This window comes from Acanthaster planci, linkage group LG12 (genome assembly GCF_054643075.1).
Source record: "Acanthaster planci isolate LZ-2023a linkage group LG12, COTS_SCS, whole genome shotgun sequence".
Classification (NCBI taxonomy): domain Eukaryota; kingdom Metazoa; phylum Echinodermata; class Asteroidea; order Valvatida; family Acanthasteridae; genus Acanthaster; species Acanthaster planci.
Window position 1 is genome coordinate 12,199,221 of NC_141788.1, and position 24,012 is coordinate 12,223,232.

General features: G+C 38.5%; 2 protein-coding genes across 13 annotated transcripts in view; both read left to right on the plus strand.

Annotated features, from left to right (window-relative positions):
* The window catches only part of LOC110988048 (terminal uridylyltransferase 4-like), a 179,533-nt gene that overhangs the window by 13,083 nt on the left and 142,438 nt on the right, over positions 1 to 24,012 (plus strand). For all 12 annotated transcript variants that reach the window (XM_087144097.1, XM_087144094.1, XM_087144096.1 and 9 more), the window contains 2 exons: positions 7,885 to 8,340; positions 9,150 to 9,266. In XM_087144097.1, the coding sequence (XP_087000223.1) occupies positions 7,918 to 8,340; positions 9,150 to 9,266 (540 nt within the window). In that variant the 5' untranslated portion in view covers positions 7,885 to 7,917. The remainder of the gene's footprint in view (positions 1 to 7,884; positions 8,341 to 9,149; positions 9,267 to 24,012) is intronic.
* LOC110989048 (uncharacterized) lies at positions 18,141 to 22,758 on the plus strand. Its single transcript, XM_022253139.2, has 4 exons — positions 18,141 to 19,349; positions 19,497 to 19,592; positions 19,837 to 19,947; positions 20,524 to 22,758. The coding sequence occupies exon 1, from the start codon at positions 18,143 to 18,145 to the stop codon at positions 19,094 to 19,096; it is 954 nt and encodes a 317-aa protein (XP_022108831.2). The 5' UTR covers positions 18,141 to 18,142; the 3' UTR covers positions 19,097 to 19,349; positions 19,497 to 19,592; positions 19,837 to 19,947; positions 20,524 to 22,758.

Consider the following 24,012-nt stretch of genomic DNA (forward strand, 5'->3'; position numbering starts at 1 on the left):
AAACTCCTCTCGTGTGCTGAGGAATATCTGTATCATCGCAAAAAGAAAACGTTTATTACAGGTGCACCTGTTCATGTGTTGATGCATGGAAAACTGATATCTGAACTTGGACACAATAATATAGTGTACTATACATGTGTACACGTACATGTATTCAATGGCATACATGTAGTAACCTTGGATTCTAACTAAATGGGAAGTATGTGGGGACCTGAATGTTGATGGAGGAAGTATTTATGATGACGGTACATGGACCCCCCCACACACATCTGTACCCATACACACAGCCAAGTGTGTAAACGCCTTCAATCGTGGACTCCCTATTGTTCCTCTTTTGTTCATACTCTTAACTTTTTCAGAAGACCTCCCATATGATTTGTACACGTTTTCCAACCGTGGACCCTATTGTCCCCTGTTATTATACATGTAGGTCCATTATTGAAGGCGTTTACACACTCATACTGCTTCATGATTGCAATCAGAACAGGTAGTCTGTCTGTATCTCAGTGCAACAGTAGGCCTTTTTGCCATAAGCTGTTAATTTCCTTGCTTGGTTATAAATACCTTTATTGTGGGTACCCGCATCTCTGATATACATGTATCCATGTAACTGCAGTGACGTTGAATTCCAATGCTCTGAATTAGCAAGGAAAACAGATTTTTCTCTGGCTTTCACTCCAGCAGGATACCTATACACACAAAGCCAAAAGGAACTTTAAATATTTCATATAATCAGCTTATGTTGACATGTAAATAACCATACATGTAGGTTTACATTCAAATTTCAAACATTTTGGATATACCATGACCCTGTAATGACATGGTTTGTCTAATGGGGCATAGATGCAGGGTGAGTGTTTTAGGGGACTTTAGTCAGTGCAATGCCTATGTTCAGCATAATCATAAATCTTTCGCAAATTCTGGTTTCATTTGCCTTTGAATAAAACCATTACACTAAAATCATCGAATAATGAGCTCAGGAGGGAGTATAATGAATACGCATGCGCAAGTTCGTTTCTGGATTGTGCTGAACACATAGGATGTACATGTACATAAAAATTGTCAATGCTGGTCTGAGCTATAGTCTGAGTAACTCAAACTCGGCAAATCGCCTTTTTAATCATTTGGACATGGTCAGGCGTCACTCAGGATATGCCAATGCAAATTTAGAGCTAATTTGAGTCAGCTCCTTTTCCCCTAACATCACTGTCCAGAGCTACAAAGCACGTAAAGTGCTGACAAGAACTTGCAATTGAGAATGTTTCTTACTGCTCAATGCCTACCAGAACCAGTTTCAGCACCCCATCCATCCAGCTTCCAAACCCAGCTGCCTGCTGTACTATACCTGTGAGTGCTCGTTGTATATGTACATGTATACGTGTGATTGCATATGGAGTCGCTCGTTGGGTTTACCCATGCTCATGATCATATCATGCGTGTTCGGTGTCAACTCCGGATCCTTCCGCAATTTCTTGCTCTGGTGCATGAATTTGGTTTTAGTTCAGCTTTTGTGGGATTACCTTGGAATCCTCTAACCAAGCAAAGTCCATTAAGCACTCAATTGGTGCAATTTCAGGTCCGGGAGGTCCAGAGAGAGGTGCTAAGAAAACACATGTGCACATCGAAAATATCGTCCTGATGTGTTGGGGTGTGACTGCACAGTTGGTTGCTACGTGCACGGACGGAATGCTTTAAACAATTTGTTGAGGCCTGACATAAAATCTCAGAGTTCATTTCCCTTGATATTTTGCACGATTTTTTCACAACTTTCTAGCCAAATTATCTAGAAATCATGCAACAAGACTGCGAAAATGCTTACAGTTACATCCACTGATCGAACAGATTATGACCGTTTTCCAATACTCAGCTCCGTCTCAGGTTTCGATCCCAAAACCAATCCCTGATTTTGGGCCTGAAGCGTTTAACTTACATCGGATAACTGTCATTTGGGGCTTTCTTGCATATTACATGTATTTGATGTTCTGTGGCACTATTAGACTGATTACTGCACTAACAGCTTGACAGTCATCTAGCAAAAAGAAACAGTTGAAGCCTGAGACAGAGCCAAAGTTCAGTATTGGAAAACGGACCAGCTGATAGCACAAAATACGGACATGCGCAAACGCTTACGCAAAGTGACACTTCCATGCATGGGTTTCAAAATGTGTACAAAGTCAATGGGAAAAAATTAAATCTTCAAGATTATAAATAAGAAATTGATTCATAAAGTCAAAGTGACATCAGTCTTCCAGGACCATCTATGCTGTAAGGCCTTTGCTTAGACCAAATATCATTTTGTGCAGTGGTTGAAGTCCATGCCATTCTGGCAGTTGAAAAACGTGTACAAAACAAATGGGGGAAAATTAAATAATCAAAATTCAATAAAAAATCTTGTGATGACGTCATCATGACGTCATGCTTCGCTGAACATCTTTGCCATATGGTCTTTGCTTGAAGCAGCTTCGATGAAGATACGAACTTGCAAAGGGGATAAAGTGCCACGCAGAAAAACCCTGTACAAAACGAACGGGGGTTAGGCAGAAGAACATGGATGAGAAGAAGAACTGGAACTCATCTGTCTGTTTGACAACAGAACAGAGGGCATTTTCGCATTCTTTTGTACATTTGAACAACTAAGTCATCATCACATCATGTCATTTTTCGTATATAACACCTCTCTTTCAAGTTATCTGCAAAGTTTCAAGCAGATAAAACATGTACTTCAGAAGATATAGGGCCTTAAAGAGTGCATCATTAATGTCACGTGACTTGTCTCCTGATGGCATCATCGTCACATGAGGTCAATATACCTTTAAAGCACTCCCTCTTCAAGATATCTGCAAGATTTGAACCAGATCAGACATGTACTTAGGGAGATATGGGGCCTTAAAGAGGGCACCCTTAATGTCACGTGACTCATCTCCTGACAACATCATTATCACATGAGGTCAAAATTCCTCTAAAGCACTTCCTTTTCAAGATATCCGGAAGATTTGAACCAAATTGGATATACCCTTCAGGAGATATAGTACTTTAAATTAGGCAGCATTTAATGTCAGGTGACTTGTCTGCTGATTATATTGTCATCACGTGAGGTCAATTTCCATTTGTAAACCTTCCATTCCTAACAACCTGCAAGGTTTCAACCCAATAAGACATGTACAATACAATATACAATACAAAACATTATACTTTTCGCGGAAAAGGCACAGATTAGATATCTTCAACATTTGTCCCTTTTGGCGTTCCATACCATGCGATCTGCTCTTGGCAGCACGTGGTCAGCATTTTACCAAGTCCCGAGTACGTACTGTGCGCCCACCTACATACATATGTTGCAGGCAAATATTGGGCATCCACACACACACAGTAGCATATGCACAGCATGCGAATGGGATTTTCGAGTTAGCAATTTATATTTTATGGGGTTTTTGTCGGTGGCGCTTCATGTGTGTGTAAAAGTACACCAGATATGCACTTCATGCAACTGACTACAATGTTTTAGCCGTCATCTCATGCACAATTCATGCTTATATCTCTTACAATTGATTTTTACTGAATTTTGAAGAATAAAAGAAGTTTTTATTGTAACTTCCGGTCTCAAACTTCACACACGTGCTGACTGGGTAAAGATGGTCATGTATGTCAATTTTCAGGCAATTCAGACCAACTTCGCCACAGACATCTATTCAAAATGCATTTCTCAGAATTTTTAACCTGTCGCTAGAGGGTGCTCGACTATTAGGTGACGTCATCAGTAGATAATTTGAAGAATTACTATACCCCAACAGACTAACACTGTTGAAAACAACTTGATATCTATTACCAATTTTAAACAAGAAGAGCACTTCCGTTATTGACCGGAAGGAAGGGTCACATGATTTGACCCACACAAGATGAATTCAAGACCACATTTTATTCTGGCACTTGCTGCAAAAGAATGTTGCGGGAGGCCACGCTTGATTTTATATGGATTTTTATAAATTAAACAGAGTATTTAAATATTCAAAATTTAATAATAAATCACTTGATGATGTCATCATGACGTCGTGTTTCTAGGACCATCTGGGCATAAAGGTTCTTCATTGGTACAAGTTTGTTGATGATCCAAAGTTGCAAAGGGACTAAAGTCACTGGTAGAAAAATCGTGTACAAAAGAAACAGGCTTTTGAGCAGAAGAAGAAAAAGGAAGAAACTAGAGGTGGTGTTTTTGAACAAACACAGGCTGTTTCGGAGTTGGCTGTTCTAGTCAAATCGTATTTATAAAAGAAGAATGTTTTCAAAATAAATTTGATATGATAATATTACAGTTTCATGGAATACAGCTGAGTTGCCAAAATATTGGCTATATTGGCTATATATCTGTGTAGAAAGTCAATTTGAAAGAAAAACCAAAATCATTAATAAATTCATGGATGTCATCACGACATCATTTGAACTGTATCATATCACCATTTGAGTCCATCCTTGATGCAATTATAATGAAAAAAGAGCAATATCTATTAAAGGTTGCACATTCCATCCTGATCAGACGTGCATGCAATGGATAACTTGTAATGGCACGTGACCTGTCACATGATGTCATCACCACATGAGATCAATATTGCTGTAAAATACTTCGTTTTCCAGTTACATGCAAAGTTACAACATGAGTGGACGTGTACTTAAGGAGATAAAGAACTTTAAAGATGGTACCTATAGTGTCACTTGACATGTCATGTGTTATCACCATCATATCAGGTCAACAGTCCTCTAAATCACTTCGTCCTGAAGTTATATGCAAGGTTTCAGCCCTATTGCATTGTATTTCAAGAGAAACAGGCCATTAAAGAGAGCACCTTTAAAGTCACGTGACTTGTCACGTGATATTATCATCATAACATGAGGTCACTTTTCCTTTAGAACACTTTAAAGTTATATACAAAGTGTCAACACAATCAGACATGTACTTTAGAAGTTACAGTACTTTAAAGATTGCACCTTTAATGTCACGTGACATGTCGCATGATATATCGTTACAACATTAAACTCGTTCTGAGACCCCTCTTTGCTTCACGATCTTCCTTCAGTTTAAGTTCCATGTGTATATAATCTTGTTAACTTAAATAAACCTTAAAATCTATGTGCAAAGTCTATGGAGGAAAAAATGCATGCAAATTCTAAGGGAACTTCATTTAGTGACTAATATCGTTCCTTGAAATTTGTGTGCAAAGTCAAGGTAACGTACATGAACACTCATTTGCAGAAACACTGCCCCTATAAGTTCATGTCACGTGATTTTGCGCTTTAACTGAACAATCTTTATGAAATATTACTTCATAATCGGACTCTTAGGCACATTTCAAATCAAATTACAGAGGGTAAAGTACCTGATTTCTCTTTCGTTCTTGTAGTAATCTTGAGCCAAAGTAAAGGACTACTCGTTCACTTGTATTAAGTAGAAAAACGTGTACAAAACCTATGGGGAAAAATTTAATATTCAAAAATCAAAATGAATTAAATAAAGTGATGATGTCATCATGACGTCATCCCTTTGCAATAAATCTTGTATCAGGGTCTTTGTTGGCAATCACTTTGGGAACAATCAAACATTGCAAAGTGACCAAAATTATTGCTCGAAAAGGTGTACAAAGTCAACGGGCTAGAAGCAGGTGTACAGGAAAACTGCTCCTTCAATTTCATATCATGTGATTTGTGTCTAAACTGAAAAAAAATTATGAAATATTATTTGATAATCTGACTCTTTGGTATATTTGCAACCGAACGGAAGGGAAAATTTAGTCTGATTTAGTCTCTTTCGTTCTGGTAGTAATTTTCGGTCTAAGTTGATTATGCTGGACAATTGTGTACAAACCCTATGTTGTGCAACATCTATGGCTCAATATAGGACAGTTTGTTGAAAATTGAAATCCCAGGCAGGTGTAACTGTAATTCTGCAATAGCGCCCTCATAGCCTGATATAGGACAGTCCGAAAACTACGTTAATTTGTGTACAAAGTCTATAGGAAAAATTAATTATTCAAAAATCAATAATAAATTAATCAAGTTATCATTGTGAATTTCCTCTAGGACCGTCTTTGGATGATTGTTCAACTACAGTGTACCTGCCGAGTTTGAAGTTTGTCTGATTTTCTTATCTGCCAAAGTGCTATGTCAGGAAAAAATTGACTGAATAAGGAAAAAAAAGGAAAGAAAAAAGAAAACCGAAGGAAAACAGTATAAAAAAACTAGAAGGAAAACAAGAGCTGTTTCAGCCAACTGCCGAAACAGCTTAAAAAAAAAAGAAGAAGGAAAACAATAGCTGTTTCGGCAGTCGCTAAAAAAAAAAGCAAAAGAAAAAGAATGCCTTTTTTGCAAAATTGCAAAAACGAAATCAAGAGCTGGTTCGCCGAAACAGCTAATTACATGTACATGTACACTCATGAACACAGAGAATACATGTACATATACATAAATAAGATACCAAGTTCTGTAAATTACCCCCTTCATGCCATAGGATTCTTTTGACCTTGACTGCCCAGTATGCAAAGCTTTGTCCTTCAGCTGGCCCCATTGAACCAGCAGCTGTATGGTGGATAATGGTAGACTGTACATGTACATGTATGTGTGGTTTGCACTAATCCTCACTCAAAGAAAACCTCTTGCAACATAATATCGATGTCTTTCCGGCGTGCAGCCTTTTGCATCCGCAACGTGTATGGTCGATGAAGAGTGTTTATGTACAGTTCATTCAGTACATGTACAGTACAGACTGGTACTGGTTGCTACATTTCCATCACTCATTCTTTTGCCTGGGTGTGGTGGGAACCTGAGCAGCTTCATGCACATTTTTTCACCACTGTGACAGTGAAACGTGAATATTGATGATGTGCAAAGAATTATGGGGCGATTTCGTGTCTGTGCGAGTAAAGTATGCATACACGAGTTGCGCTAGGTGACACGGGCCGGTGATGAGCGATGAGCCCTGATGAATGTCTTGGGGGTAACTAACGTAATTCTAACACAAAACTAATAACAAATCAGATGCCCTAATCCCATGTATTGTGTTAACATTTTAAGAGCTGTTATTGTTATGTTGGTTGGACAATTTGTCCAAGCATCTTTGATTTTGTAATTTCATGCTCTGGTAGTTAAGTTGCAATCTCAAATGTAAATTGAAACTATAAGTTATACACCGTAACATCATTGGCACAAGTACAGGTTGACTCCTGTGTTCACTCCATTTGCTTATCTTTGTTGCCTTGGCATCCCATTTGAAGCAAGATATGGGACGGAGAGAATCCCCCCACCACCTTTGTGTTGGTCATTGTTTGATCGGAATCTCAGGAATTCTTTACGGACTTCTGGGGGGATGTGTTAGGTAACAATAGTGTAGAGAGTGTATAGGGATTGGACAGGTAAGGGGGGTACCCCTCCGTCCCATATCTTGCCTGGTACATGTATATGGCATCCTTGAGCTAATACTTCAAGTGACTTCCTAAGTGACCTACATGTACCACTTCATTACATTATAACAGCAAGTGTGCTATACACAGTTCCGCTTCTGCACAGAAAATAGAGGAAGTTAAGCAAAAAAAAGTGACATTTCACATTTTATTTAACTTTTTGGAGACATGCCTTTATGGGGACATTTATACTGTTCTTGGCACTCCACTGTATCTCTTCTCTTTTGTAATTTTTGCCTGTTTTCAGTTGTATTGCGTTTTAGTGTGGATGCCTAAATAAAAATTGATTTTGCATGTAGATGTAATTTTCCTTACTTTGATACTAATACATGTACATGTAGATTCCTAAACAGTTTGTGCAAATATATACGTCGCTACATGTACATTGTGTCTTGACCAAAGACTTGAAGTGTCCCTCTCCTTTTTTCTTTCTACACAGATTGATGCTTTGACAAATTGAAAAAGTGGTAAAATGGATCAACCTCATTCCCAGCATCCTGCAAAACAGCATAAAAAACACAGCAAGAATGTTAAAGAAAAGATAAAAATAAGAGACCACCAACAATACTTGAGAAAAGTTGAGAACAAAACAAGTAACGCCCATGCCGATCTTAATCCGGAGAAGTGCATGCAGAGAACAGGTTCTATCTGTGATGTTGCAAGAAGAAAGGACTCAGATGCCAAGTTGCAGGAGGAACACATTCCAACCATAGACCAGGGTCCTACTCAATTGGCACATGCATCAGATGGAACAGCTGACCGAAACACCCAATCTGAACAAAAAAAAGGGAAGAAAAAGGAAATTGAGCAACCACTCTCTACTGTAATGCAGTCGAACACTGTACATAGCAGTGATGATATGATGGAGAAGCATTACATATTCCGACTAAAAGAGGTACAAAGCACCCCTATATATTTTTAGTTCAGCCTGTCTGAGGATTTGAACATGCTGAAGAGCTGTTGATACACTAAATTACTAGAATGGTAATTTATACTCTTTCGCGTCAAGATACTCCTAAGCTGTCGTGAGCTCAAACATTTTGAATTCATGTGCGTATCTGTAGATCACAATGAAAAAAGATGGAATGTACATTTGAATTATGCAAACTAAATGTAACAGACATGTACAACCTACACAAGCGTCATAGAAGCATTTTTTCTTTTGAGTAAAACACAGTAAGAACTCAAAAGCTGTGCATATGGATAGACAGCAGTACAGTTATGTATCAGTTGAAAATATACGTGCAGATATGCTAATAGTCTTTAATGCCAAACCCTAGCTACAGTTCATAGCAAGTTTAATACATGAAGTGCTGTAGTAATTTAATACTGGTTATTCAGTATGCCTTCCAGTCAGCTGTTTTGAAGACGAACAGTACCATATTTGTGCATCCACACTGTACATGTACATAACAATCATGTAGCATTTTTCTCGTTCTTTTTCATTTGAACAAATTAACGTTAAAATAAATTTTGTAAAGACAGAAAAATATGTATTGGGTCACTCTTGTAACACATTAGGTATCCCTGAAAACTTGACAGGATTCACTGAAATCAGATTTTTTCCGATAAAAATTATACCTTTAATTTTGTCATGCCATACTTTTTGTTTGGCTTTGGGTGTTTAATAGCTCAGGTCACCCGAACAAAAATTTTGGTACTTTTAATCTTTCTTTTTTATTTGTGGTGTAATTATGCTTTTAGAAAAGTTCAAGGTTTCCTCAGGCTACGTTCTATTGCCGGTTATGTAATTACCATCTGGACACTATAGCATTGTGTATGAAGCACTGGAAAGAACCAAGACACTTGAAACTGGAAGAGGTAAGCAACCTTGATTTACATGTACTTTAACTTATCACTGTATTTTGTAAAAGGTTTCACTGTATTTTGTAAAAGGTGTACATATACTCGGCTTGGGCGGTATTTTGGTATTACCGAATACCGCGTTTTTTTTAATACCGAACAATACCGACTAACTCCATGAATACCGGAATAACGACTTATTCGGTATTGAATTTCAATAACACGGTATTCTGGCTAATTTGTTCAGAATGTTCCCACAACCCTCATATGATGAAAGCAGACAATTATATCCACAACAGTGACTGCATACTTTGTGGTTTCAGTCATCCAGCATCACGTTTGTATTGTCTCTTTTGGTGAGGAGATAAGACTTAATGTGATACTTCAGCATGCAGCCATCAACCTGCCTGTCAAAAGGTTTTGTTTCCCAATCGCCAACGTCGAGTTTGCGGTTTTGGAATAGCTTGTAGGCAGTGCTTCTTGTATTACTCACTGGCACATGTATACGTGTACATGTATCACAGCCGTACATGTTGGAAATTAAAAATCAACTGGTCTTCCGTGTTCGCACTGGACTTTATTTTCCGAAGATTTTTATTGGCGGATCAGAAATCTATCTAACCGAAGCCAGGAATGTTTGTTATAAACTATAAAATGATTCTATAAATCTGCATCTTTTCGACATCCACGGCAATCAATGATCTTTTTTATTGTTCCCACATTCGTTCCAACCACACGAAAGGAGAAGCAAAAACCTGATTCCTCACTTGTCACTGCTTGTATTTCAGTTTGTCTGGAATAAAATTAGGACAATGTGGTTGATCAAAAAGATCTCTCGGTTATGATTAATCAAATACCTTGTGATGTACGTTGTAGGACAACATGTTTAATGTGCATGTGAAATTTAAAAAAGCAAGTACATGTGAAAGCATCGATCCAGGGATTTTTAAAAGACTTTCAATTGCCATGGATGACGACGAAGTTAACAGTAACTAACCTGCATGCACATGTAGGCCTGGATGTACCTGCAAGAATGTGAAGGCTCATCAACTAAAGCCCCCATCCATGGAAGTAGTCTTTCCAACACAAATTGTGTCATGGAGAGACATTTTTTGTTAATTTTTTGTCTGTCTTTTGATTTTTGACACAAGCTGCATGACACGATTTTGATCGATAGGCTGAGTTCACTCGCCCGCTGCAGCGTGGCCGCCCATGCGCAAGATGGTAGCTGAAGGAGCATGATGTCATGAAGGAATATTGCGATTGGATAGCTGTTCTCACAAAATGTACATGCACCTCGTGAAAACACACGGTCTCATCGGCCGATATGCTAGGTCTTTTTGCAGCAATATGAATAATTCAGTGTTTGGGCGATTGGTTAAGCTCTTGAGATACAAGAATAGTCATGCGAACTTATTTGGGGCGTATTTTATCGGAAATGGGATGGGAATTTTTGTTTTAGCGTTTTTGTAATCAAGGTAAATTATCATTGATTTTAATTGTGCACTAGCGTGTCATGACGACAGGAATCTGGCAAAAGATGTCTGTACATGTATATCGCGTTGTAAGCGTGCATGATGCATATGGAGGCATATGCATATATGCGATAAGCTTTGTGTTGCGTGACTGGAAGTTTTGTGGAAGCACGCTCGCTTGAGTACAAGCAGTACAACCTCAAATTAAATTCATGAACACAGAAAACATAGACATGAGATCAATTTTTGTGAATGTACCTGCAGAAAAATTTGTGACGGCAGTGTTTTTGTGACTTGCAACTACAGAGCTGCATTCGATGTAGTGGAACGTGGATCCTTTTTTTGGCAGAACCTGTACATTGACTGGTTGCTGCATTTCCATCATGCCTTCAGTGGCAACAGTTCGGACCGGTGGGAACCAGTGTGCACCATGCACATGTTTTCACCGCTGCGATTCGCAAACGTTTCATGAATGGTTTTTCAGGCGACGGAGTCACGAAAACCTTTCGTTGTTCCATGGGGGTAGAATACATTCCTCTATGGTTGTAACAGGAATTTCGTACATTTCTATTTCGCCGAAACATATTTTCTCCCCATAGAAATGTGCACGTTTTCACCAGGACCACAGATTTGTGCTTGTTGTAATCGGAATTTCGTTACAACTGCTTTCGTAATAACAAGAGTCAACTGCCGGGGTTGCAGAGTTTTCTGAAAGCCACCATACCATAGCACACGCGCAGTTTAGGGTGCAGCTAAGAGGAGCAACCACTGGTGACCCGCAAGTAATCATTACAATCACGCACTGTCTCAGCAAGTACCAACTTGACTGTAGTACCGGTATATGTGCAGATTTTCACACCGTACGAGTGACCAGGAATCATGGAGCAACGAATCAGTATTTAATACACTGTCCCTTTAAAAAAAAATGTTCACGTAAATAATTTTTATTTGACATCAAATGGAGAGATAAATTATAACAGTTATTAAGTTTAGGGGGTTTTGTGACATTAAAAAACCCTTTATGCTGGCCCCTAGTGTTGTTTGTGATTTGCCATTGAATGTCAGCATCGCTGCTACTTTTTGATGATGTCGTTGCCTTCTGCAACAAATACCGCGGTATTAGTAAATACCGCGGTATTTTTTTCATGGATACCGCGGTATCGAAAAAGGTAATACCGCACAAGCCTGACATATACATGTATTAACAATTTACAATGTACATGTATATGGATACTTTAGCGAAGCCCTTTGCTGTCTGTTCTTTTATTCCCTGTTGTCAAAGCAGTGCAATGAGCAACATTGCTTTACATGTGTACTTATTAGAAAAACTTGTTGGGCGTCATCCCCAAATTCCCATTTTCCATGACGCAGACATTTTGTAGAATCACAGAGAGCACGCTAATCCCTGCCAAACAAAAGAACCGTTAACAACCTGGTGGATCTGCAGATGGAATGCAACATGGAAGCTTTAAAATTACCAACCATATGATCTTCCACACATCAGCCGGCAATCTTTGGCAGGGCAAATTCCTTTGAATTAACACATGGCCAAGTTTCCACAAAGCAACTGGTTGACTTCCAGTTTGAACAAGACAAAATGCCAATTGGCCCCCAACTTGACAACAGCAAGGTTTTTTTTCTGAAATCAGCCAAACCTTTTTTCTGAAATCAGCTAGTCGCCCTGGTGGGAATTCCAAAATGGATGCATACATTTACATTTAAGTACTGTACAGGATTGATACGTACTGCAATTTGCCAAAATTGACCGATTTAGGGGTTTGTGACTTAAATGTACCTTATGTGTCATTAAAAAGACTTGTTTTAGCTTTGGAGTTCACTGCTGTTAATTTTTGACAGTCAGAGCACAGCTCATGTAATTTGTCTTGCAAAACATTTTCTGCCTGGCAGGAACGTTCACAGATGAGGTCGATCTGACCCTTAAGAAAGACATTCTTTTCCTTTGTTTTGCATGGTAATTGTGGTTGGCAAATTTATCTTCAACTATGTGTTTCATCTTCAACAATGCAATGCTGAGAATTGTCAAACACCGATATATCCTGCTGTGAGTTGACTGCAGTACTACAGTGACTACACGACCACATACATACACGTGCACAATTCACTAGGCACATGTACATGTACAGTTCACTTTTCACGTGTAGGCCTGCTTACATCGGTCAAAAATTTTTCATACACATCATCTGCTCCTACAGAGAGGCCGGGATTGATTTCGACCATACCATTAGCTTAAGGGGTGATACCGAGATGATATATTTACGCGAAGTAAACTTCCAAAGTTTCATACATAAAGTTTAATTTCAAACAGACCAAATCTCTTTAGGTCATTAGTTATAGTTATACATGTATTTTATTAGCCAGGAATGACTTTTAAGCATACCGATGGTGCGTTGGCATTTTGCACATGACCCTCTTCCAACAGCTCCTGTTAACGGTTGCAGTATTTGATCATTTGTACTGTCCAAAGATCGTCTGTCTGGACGATCATTGGAAAATTAATAAAATTTCTCTTCTCTCAAAAATAACAGAAGGTCTGGTGGTAAGGTTTCACAGATTGTTTGACATTATTATGTACCAGTACTTACTGGTAAGATATTTCAAGATAAGTCGACAGTCCCGCTTTTGAGATTTTGCTAACCCTATAGGCCTACACAGCCCAGTGCAGGGCAGAAAGCTGTCTGAATTGTCTGTTAGTGCTGACAGTAAAATGAGTCACAGCATAAAAACTTACTGCCATTAGAGTAATTACTATCTTTGTTCCAAATTTAAAGTTTTATGAGCATGAGGTATGCCTACGAACATCTAGTGATGTGGAGGAACAAAGCAAAGAGACCAGCTGCTAAACCACCTTTCGAGAGCGACAGCTAGTGCTGCACCCAAACCATCAGATTGAGCCCAAAATCATAGAACATGGCATTTTCGAACCGAACCAAACCAAACTACACTGTACATATACTGGTCGGTTTGGATGTTTGGCTTTGATATGGCACAATATTGATAGCAAATGGAAACTATTTAAAAAAACTGAATAACAAAGCAAACACAACAAAAAATGGAAAACAAGTTTCAATACAATTGTTTTTCATTTTTCGTTGTGTTTGCTTTATTATCAATGTCATGTATATGCTGCATCTGCACTCTGCAGATGTGTGAGTACACATGGTGTGACTTATCTGATGAAATGCCATAACTACAGTAGGACGGCACTCATGCATTCTTCAGCTTGACCCGCGTACGCATTTGGCAAATCATGACACCCTATTGATTGAAGAAGGAATGAGATGCCCGTGTACCACTTGTCCACGAGTGCTGTAATGGCTTCTAATTGTAGTCGTCGAATCACACCAAAGCAGGTATGTACAGTAAATTTACGATGGCCCCGGATCACATGATGGTGTAAAATGCATGTGATGAAAATTCACTAATAATTAATTAAGAACACCCAAGATACATGTAGAGCATTTCAGCTGCAGAACAGTACTAAATTCTCACTACATCCAATTGTGTTTATGTATATTCAGACCGGTCTCCAATATTCATGCCCCTTACGTTCCATATTAGGCAAATGATGTCATAAATGAAAGTGTAGAAATTGTGATTGAATGCTGCTGATCATAGTTGACTCGTGTTCGATCAAAGGTAACTCCAAAAGAAAAGAAATGATGATGAAAAGAATGATTTTGCCAAGTGGAGCATAACAGTTCTTCAGTGTGCAAGCAGCTAGAATTGGTGCATGCAGGGCCAAATTCAACTTTCAGCTTTCATTTGATTAAAATTGTAGTATTTACAAGTGGGAAAGGATTTTGCCAGATCTCGAAGTTGTTCCCAGATTTCAAATAACAAAATGCCGTTTTCCATTAAAATAAAAGACTAATTGAAAATTGCCCCTTTGGACGTGGTCACCATCCTGGGAAAGAATGCTGACTTGATACCAGGGTCCTTTGAATATATCAAATGCCACAGTTTGGTAGTAGAATCTGTTTTGTTAAAAAAAAAATAACCACAACACCTTGCACTTGAAATGATGATAATATTTCATGGAAATGTAATGCCTAAATAAACGTTGGGGAAACGTGTTGAAAAGTTGCTCACGGGTATGTGATGGAGGAGATATTTTACTGGTATTAATGTATCATTTTTATACACGGAAGTACTACAGCATGTCCGTAGCGAGTTTCCAATGTCTCATACACATACATTACATTATACATGTATACATATGTATACGTACTCGTATGCACATGCATGTAAATGTGCCAGTGTTGCAGTACTCATACTCAGCATTTGTACTCAACTACTACTGTGTTTAGAGTACTTACGTCTTGGACTCAAATTTTCCAAGTACTTGTACATTGTGAGCATTTCTACCAATTTTTGCATCTATCCACCCCTTTGAGAAAGTGGTACATGCTGTGTACCCTTGCAAATAAGTCCAGGAATCCCATAAACTTTACCCGTAAGTTTGGGAATTCCAATGACAAAATTACACAAGTTCCAAAAATGACGTCTTCGGGAAACACCGCCTCACCTTGGAACTGAATTATGCCGGGATTCTTAAAACTGGTTCCTGTAATAAAACAGAAGGAGGTAAGTTTTTACATTTGTTTAATGTGTTTATTGAACCAAAATATTCACAAAAACGTTGGGAAAATCACCACAATGTGTAACATGTAGCCGAACAGCCGACGACCCATGCTAATTCTTGTCGATTGTACATACCAACCCCTTCAAAATTACATTACATCATTGTTTACATTCACATTTTTGATGCAAATGACAAATAATAACAAGCGAGAAATGCCATTTAAAACATGAAATGTGAAAGACGGTTTATATTGAGGTATTTCTCGGTATAGGTTTTGTTTTGGACTTGTTTGTCCTGTGTATCTGAAAATGCTGGATGGCGTAACGCATTTTTGTGTTCCATGCCGTCCCTGGGATATTACTATTCATCAGTATTCGCTAGAGTCTTTTACAAATGACATGGCCGTGTTTTGGGGTGAATGAGCTCGTTTCATTTTGTTTCCGTATTTCATCAAACATTTTTAATAATATGAGCCATGAAAAAAATTATAAGATTCTTTAAATGTAAGAAATATCGGTGAGGGATACACTGACGTAACGGTACTTTTTGAGAATGTGTCGTCCCTATTATTTCAGGACCCGGTTTATGTAAATGATGCTCGGTCATTTTTTTTACATGTATATTAAAATGCTCTGCTCTTAAAATACTCATTCTTTTTTTTTCTTTTTGTTGTTGAGATAACAGTCACCATTATGCACCATGGTCTTTGACGCAACATATGTTAACATCCCCTTTGTTACGTCGGTACACATGCTTGTGCATAATGTGCATTTTGCTCAATACAAACTGTTGGGCCTAATCATGTACAAACCAACCTGTGGTGATGTGCCTTGTCTCTATCGTGTAATGCAATGGCTTATGTAGGCTTATGTACATTTATTCATAATGATTGGATCCTAATATACCGGTAGGCCTATTCCTCGTGAATTTTGTTGTTAAATTAAATTCCGTGTATGTGCAATGACTGAAACAGTTAAAAGTTACTTTTGTACTTCCTGTGGTGTAAGGCCATGTAAAAAAAAATACATGTAGTTTCTTATCTTTTTTTTAAATGGAGGATGCAAGTTCCCTCCCCAAAAAAGTTCCTGTGAAACTGTTTGCTTGTGTGAAATTGTGGATACCGAGGCCATTAGAAATCAAATACACTGTATCATTGTTCAGGCTTGGTGCTTTTTATAGCTCCATGGTTCAGGTAATAAATGCAGACTACTCGGGAACAATTTTTTGGAAAAAATGCATTTTGTACAGTACATACAACCATGGAGGAAAAACCATGCAAACTGCTTTACCAAAACCATGTCATTCCGATAACTGTTCGCCAAAAAATCATTTCTCAGTTCCAAATTGAGTGCATCAGTTTTTGATTTTGTTTACAAGTAACTTTATCAGTATTATTAAGTTTTACTTAGAACAAAGAAAACTGAGAGGAGCGCGACTTGTACCTGCATCTCCGGAATACCATACCGTTCTGTCAGTTTTCTTTGTTCACAGTAAAATGTATTGGAATTCACTTAGTCAGTTTTCCTTGTGTGTTCATGTTTCAGTACATTAGTAAATGCCATTTTCTTTGTTTGTATGTGTTTATGCTCAATAGCTCAATGGCATCATGCCACCTCCAAGACTATGACTGCGGCTGGTTTTAAAGTAACATTGGAAGAGATCCAATGATCAACGTTCAGATTGTCAGCAGGATCTTCACCCTTCAACCTCATTTTCAGTACTCACAACAAGCAGTCATGAAGAAAACGCTCCAGTGCCCAAAACGAAGAAAGAATGTTGGAGGAACAAAATGAGAAACAATAACCCAGCTAACTATTAAAAGCAGAAGGAGTTGGATAAGCTGTATTCAGTGAGTTACAGGGCTAGGCTCACTGGTGATAAATTGAAGCATTACAATGAATCTGCCAAACACAGAATGAGAGCTTTTCGAAAAAGGGAAAAAGAAAAGTCAAAACCACAACACAAAAGCACCAAGAAGAGGGAAAGCAGAAAAGAATGTTAAACCTAGAGCTCAGAATCAAAAGGCTGTGGAGAAGAGAGAAAAAGCAAGATTGAAAAAGCAAGCACAGCGAGCCAAACCAGGCTTTAAAGAAGCAGAAAATGCACGTCACAGGGCAACAAGACAATAGGAGAAGTTGGAATTACTGGAGTACAGAAGAATGAAGAAAGAACTTGCCAAAAAATGTCATGAAGAACTAGAGTTGTTGAAAGTTTTGTAGCAAGAAGAAGACCTTCTGCAGAAACAGATCATTGAGACAGAAAGAAAAAGTCAAGCTCAAGCAAAAGCAGTATCCAGGGCTTTCAAAAACCTACCATCATCACCAACCAAGCTGGCAAAGATCATCATCAGAGTTGTTAGAAAAATATAAGGACCAGCCCAACAGTTAAAAGAGCTGTCTTGCAGGGTCTCGGTGTGGCTCATCAAGAAGTAAGACGTGTAGTGGAAATATCCGTGGAGAAGCAAATGGAGGAGTTGAAGAAGACAAGGAAAGGGAAAGATTTGGCAAAGAAATGGAGTTTGATGAAATGCTCAAGTTTCATGAAGAAATATGGCCTTCAGCGTCAAGCCTGTAGAATCCTTTCTACAACGGCAAAAACATTTCGCAAGGCATCCGAAGAACAAACTACAGCTACAAAGAGAGCCGTAACTCAGGAAGTGAAAGAAATTGTGGAAGACTTCTATGAACAGGAGTCAGTGCAACTACCTGACAAAAAAAAATCAGTCAGAAAACCTTGTAAAAAAACTGGATTTCTTCAAGTCCCTGTGGAACCTTGTTCCATAAGTTCAAAGCCATACATTCCAATGTTAAAATAAAATGAAAATCAAAGCACTCAACATCACACACTCGCACAAAATGAAGAACATCATTCACTGGGTTTACGGGTTATCAAGGAATACGATGTGCGGCAAAATAAACGGGCACAATTACCACAAACGGGAATGCATCCAAAGGAAATGCAAGGAGTGTGGAACCAAGAAAATTAAAGAGAAGATGGAAGGGCTGATAAAGAAGCATGGAGACAAAGCGATCACCCGGAAAAGGTGGGAAAGGACAACAGTCAATAACAACGGAAAAGACATAGCAAAGCAACAGATAACAACTAAAGTTGGAACAATTCTCGAATGCACCAGTGAACTCCTGGCAGAAGCAGAAACCATCAGCACTCACCTCTTCAATGCATCTTGGCAGCTTGAACAGTTTGTCAAACTCAGCACTGCACCTCCACCAAAGACAGTCACAATGGTCCTGGATTTTGTGCAGAACTATACCTGCATCTTTCAAGATGAAATACAGTCAGCCCACTGGCACCATGCTTCTGCCACCACCCATCCAATCATCTGCTGCTATCAGTGTCCAGTGTGCATAGAGGCAATGCAGGAGTCTCTTGTCTTCATCAGTTCCGACACAACTCATGACTCCCATGCCGTACATGGTTTTGTGGAAGAGGCTGTAAAGCATCTACGAGAGAAACTGGATGTGACCAGGATCATGAGATTTTCTGACGGAGCATCAAGTCAATACAAAAGTAGAGGGCCATTCTTGGATATTGCTATGGCGGCGTATGACTTCAGATATATTGACATGGAGCACCATTATTTCAGTTCAAGGCATGGCAAAGGTCCAAGTGATGGGGAATCGGCTGTGATTAAGAGTCAAGCTACTAATTCTGTTAAAGCAGGAACAGCAGTCATCCAAAATGCTTCTGACCTGGCCAGCTTTGCAAAGAAACTGAATAAAATACCAGAGGATGGGCAATGCGAGCATTAGACAGTGTTTCTGGTAGAAAAGATTGATTGAGACAGGGATCATGACAGTATTGGGTTCAGGACTGTCAAAGGGACCAGGAAGGTACACAGCATCAAAGGAGCTACCTGCATCGGGAAAGTAAAGATATGAGACCAATCCTGTTTCTGCAGTTCATGTTTTAATGGAGACCATTCATCTTGCCTCAACAAGCATTATGTCGAGGACTGGAAGGAAGTGGATCTGTTTACCAAGCCAAAGACTTGCCAACAGACAGGTACGTTGCTATCAAGCTTTTTTCCCTAAGGCTTAAACTTGCCTGACCATCAAATTATGCATAATGAAACTTCATAGTTGCATTTAATCAAACCAAAACAGCAGTGTTTCAAGTAAGGATTGTACATGCATTGCATTTTGTTTTCAGATAAACAGACCAGCGTACAACCAGTGACACATACTCACCATGAACCAGAACAGGACCAGATGAACACTAACAACAGTGAATCCATGAATCTTTAAGGTAGGCCTATTTAAAGCCACTCATGAAACACTTGTGTCCTGCAAGAATCACTTGTGAAGACAGTGTTCTTTTGACAAAGCAAAGGAAATAATGACTTTTTGTTAATCAATAGGACTATTATCATTGAGAAGTGAAGTCACAACTAAATGCATGGACTTCAGAAAGTAAAGTGGGCTCCACTATTGTGCTACATATTACTTGTGTTACATGTTTCAATTCTTTGTTACTATTATGTTTTCTTCAGATAGTTAGACCAGCACCATTGTTGGGGATGATGAACCAGCAGAGGGCCAGGATTACACAGACAGCAGCAAGCACTGTGGTCAGAAGAAGCCTGAGGAAGACAAGTCTAAAGGTACGGTAGGTCTATCATATTAATAAAAACTTGAAGCCTTTGGTTCCACAGGTAAAATAATCATTTAAGTGCTCAAAAGAAGTGTGTGCAGTATGAGGCACTTTGTATATGTATGTGCCCCTTTGCAGTGCACCCAAGAAATTACACTAAAACGATTATAAAGAAAAGTGAGTGAATTTGAATTGTTTTTCAAATTTACTCTCATAAAATACCCCAGTGAACAGACGTATTTGTCCAGATAGATTATGTAACGTATTGTACAATTTACAAAAGGCATTTCTACAGCTGATGATGCATCATTGTTACTGTTTTAACTACAGGTGATACCAATGTTCCACATGTTGGTGATTTTGTAGCAGTGAGGGTACCAAGTGCCAAAAGAAAAAAGTCCGAGTTGTATATGGCACGGGTACCGGTAATTATTTCTTTATATCAGTTAACTTTTTATACACCAAGCTGAATAAAATTAATCGGTACTTTCTGGTATAATCAACCTTGCTTTATTAGCCAAAGCCAGGTGACAACAGTACTGGCAGATTCTAACATGTTTTTTTTTTATTTATCCTTGCATTAAAGGTGACATCAGTGCTAGAAGATGGCTCCTACAGCCTTACATACATGAAGAAAGCAAAGAAGGATGACCCACTACACACATGGCCAGACGGTGATGACAGTGTATGTACGTCCAAGATGCAATATTGTAACAAAGTTGGAATCCCCACTACCGGTTCCTGTTGGGGCAAGACTATTGTCTAAATTTAACACGACTGAAGCAAATGACGCTTTTAATTATATGTAAAAATCACACCACTGAAGTAGTGAGGAGAAAAACTGAGGAAACCCCAGGACAGTTTTAGCATTTAATATTGGAATTGTTAGTGTTGAAATCTATTTTCCAGTGGAAGGATATGATGTAACTTCTTATTCAGTCATAAAGTCTTTTTGGACTGCAACAAGAATACTGGTAATTCAAATGCCAAAGTTGTTTCGATCTTTGGTTAATGTGTTAGTAGGCAACTTCTGGTGGATCTCCTGCATGAAGAATAACTAAGTATGCAGCCGAAGACATTCTTCGGCTGGGGGCCAGAAGTCTTTACCTCAACTGGAAAATAATACATGTACAGTGTACATTGTTAATTTAAATATCATGTATTGTTTAGTAGGAACAGTGTTACTTTTGAAACATTGTTAGAGAAATGATAAATGTCAAAAGTCAACAAGAACTGGCATTTTCAAGATGTATTTTTGCTTTGGGGAAATGTCAATTATATATAACAGGTTTTGCCCTTACCCAACGTATATTAATAAGCACTGTATGCTCAGTGCTTGTCCGAGAGCTCGTGAAAAAAGCCGACCCCGGCAAGCTCGGTGGTCGAGTGGTTAAGACATCTGCACTAGTAAGCAGGAGGTCGTGAGTTCGAGTCCCACCCGAGTAAGCTTATGAGGTTTTTTCACGAGCTCTCGGACAAGCACTGAGCATACAGTGCTTATTAATATACGTTGGGTAAGGGCAAAACCGGTTATATATAAAAGAACTGGCATACAACAATACAATCATTAAAATATTTAATGTTTTTATACTAACATTTACAACATAAGACTTGTAACCCGTCAAGTCAAAACCCAAAGTAAATCCACCCCAGGTCTCATCTAGAATGGTTGTACTTCAAAGTGAGTTTATGAGTGATGTAATAAAATGATAAAAAGATGTACATGTAGTATAATAAGATGGTTAAATTATACGTGCAGAGCATGATTTGGAATGGCCCCAAGAGCACACAAAATGCAGGGTGATAAAATTTAATGGATTTTTTCAACTTGTAAATTGGAATTTAACGGAAAAAGAACCTTCAATCTGTCATGGGATGAGAAGAAAATGAACTTGAAAACAACATTTTCAGAATTAACTTACCTTTGCTGCTTTTGATAATTTAAATGTGGCGTCCCCTGATATACATGTATCTTGTAGCATTAGTGACATGTATTAGCCTGAATCAGTTTCTTGATTCTCTTTCAATAAACATACTCCTTAACATCTAGAAATAAATATGAAATTAAATAGTTTTTTAATTCGGCATGATCACATCATTAACTTCACTGTTTTGGGCAAGTTAAAAAAGTGACGCCCCTTATAAATATTGTTACATCAGTGATTTTTGCCAGCCGAAAGTCGTGTGTATACTGTTTGAAACGGGTTATAAGTTGGGTTTAATTAGGTTGTACAGGATAGAGCTACATTCCCACTCATAGGCAGACAAAGTTTTATTGTACTCATCTGATTTATCAAGACACGATGTCTTCACATACAAATGTTACATCAGTGATGTTACTTTGAGAATAGAAAAGTGATATAATTGCCGTTTCTTACAAAACTTATTACCTATTTTGTTGAAACTGCTTTGTACCAAGTTCATTTTGAATGCTACCATTACTGGATTATTTGGGTTTACTAATTGTGGTAAAAAATTTAATGTGAGTTGGATTTACCTGAGCTTTTGCAAACTTTGTGCTTCATTTACTCCAGAGTCCGAGTAGCAGTGGAATACAATTTGGGGGTCTTTAATGTAAAGATAATTAGGAGTTGAAACCACAATAAAAATCCTTAAAAAGATAAACACACCAATTTTACAATATTTTACAATTTTGAAATGACGTCCCCATTACATCAGTGACTTCCATCACCGTCCTGCAGTGATGTGCCAGGATCGGTTTTTGAGGGTAAAATGTTGCAAAATGTATGTTTGTTTGATTAACTGCATGAGATGGCCAAACAGACATTGCCATTAAACGGCTTCTTAACCCAACTTGAAATATTGGCTTCTATGTCACGTTTTTTAGTTGCAGCTAGGCTGGTTCCCTGACCTGATATAGAATCTAGAATACAGAAAAACACGGGCTTAGGAATATTAAGTCTGGAGAGCAGATTACACCATCTACATTTATGCGTTCGCATTGTGTGTGCATAATGCATCACGAGTTGGAGTTGTGGCGGCTCTGTACATTGTACACGTGTACATGTATGCATAGATCACCAATCACAACTCCATTGTAATGTATATTTCGGAATGTTTTTGGTTGGCATGACAGTCAAACAGAGTTTTAGCTGGTAACCTTTGTTTTTGAGCAAGGTTTTTTGGCACCTCAACAAATTTTGTAAGCAGCTCTGTGAAATTGGGCCTTGCATCAATGGCATTTGCTTATTCTTGATAATTCTACATTTTACGTGTACCTCTGAGACTAAATTATGCTTGTTGTTGTTGCTGGTTGATTAGAACTGATGATCTTTCTCTTGCCGTATAAATGTTGTACTTCTGTGTTTTGCCAAGGAGCCTAAAATACAGTTTGGGGACTAAATATAATCTGCAACTTTACCATTAGTGATTTTGGAATGCTATGGAAGATGTAATAAAAACAATCACATATTTAACTATTTAGCCTTCCCAGACTTAAAGTACTATGACTTGTAATTAGATGTACTCATACTCAAGTACTGGTACCGGTACTTGTACTCGGAGGTACATGTATAAGTAGTGCTGCAACCAAACCGACCCAAACCAAACCGAAAATCATTGAAATGGCACTTTTGAACTGAACCAAACTGTTTGGTTCATATGTTAAGCGTTGATGTGGCATGGCATTGATAATGCACACAAGAAAACATGATAAAAAAGCAAACACAATGAAAAATTGATAACAAGTTGTGCCGCACCGGTGCTTGGTACATGTGCGTGTACACACATACTCTAACTGTACATGTACCGGAACACGTACATATACAGTAAACATATGATGGTCCCGCATCATAAGATGGCTGTTAACCCCTTCGTGCTGGGAAGCGGCAAGAGCTGTGCCTGGAGCAAAGGCTAGTAACCGGGAAGCGGCTGCAGCCGCATACCACACCTGTAACTTTTATTCAGTGTACACCTGTAATTACTGGAACCTTTGCATTGAATGGAAATCTGGGGCAACCTAGAGAGTTCGTTGATCCCCTGATGCTTGGTTAATGTTTTTTTTCATCAAAACACCCTTTTGTCTTTGCTTGAATACCCTGGCAATCACCGAGGA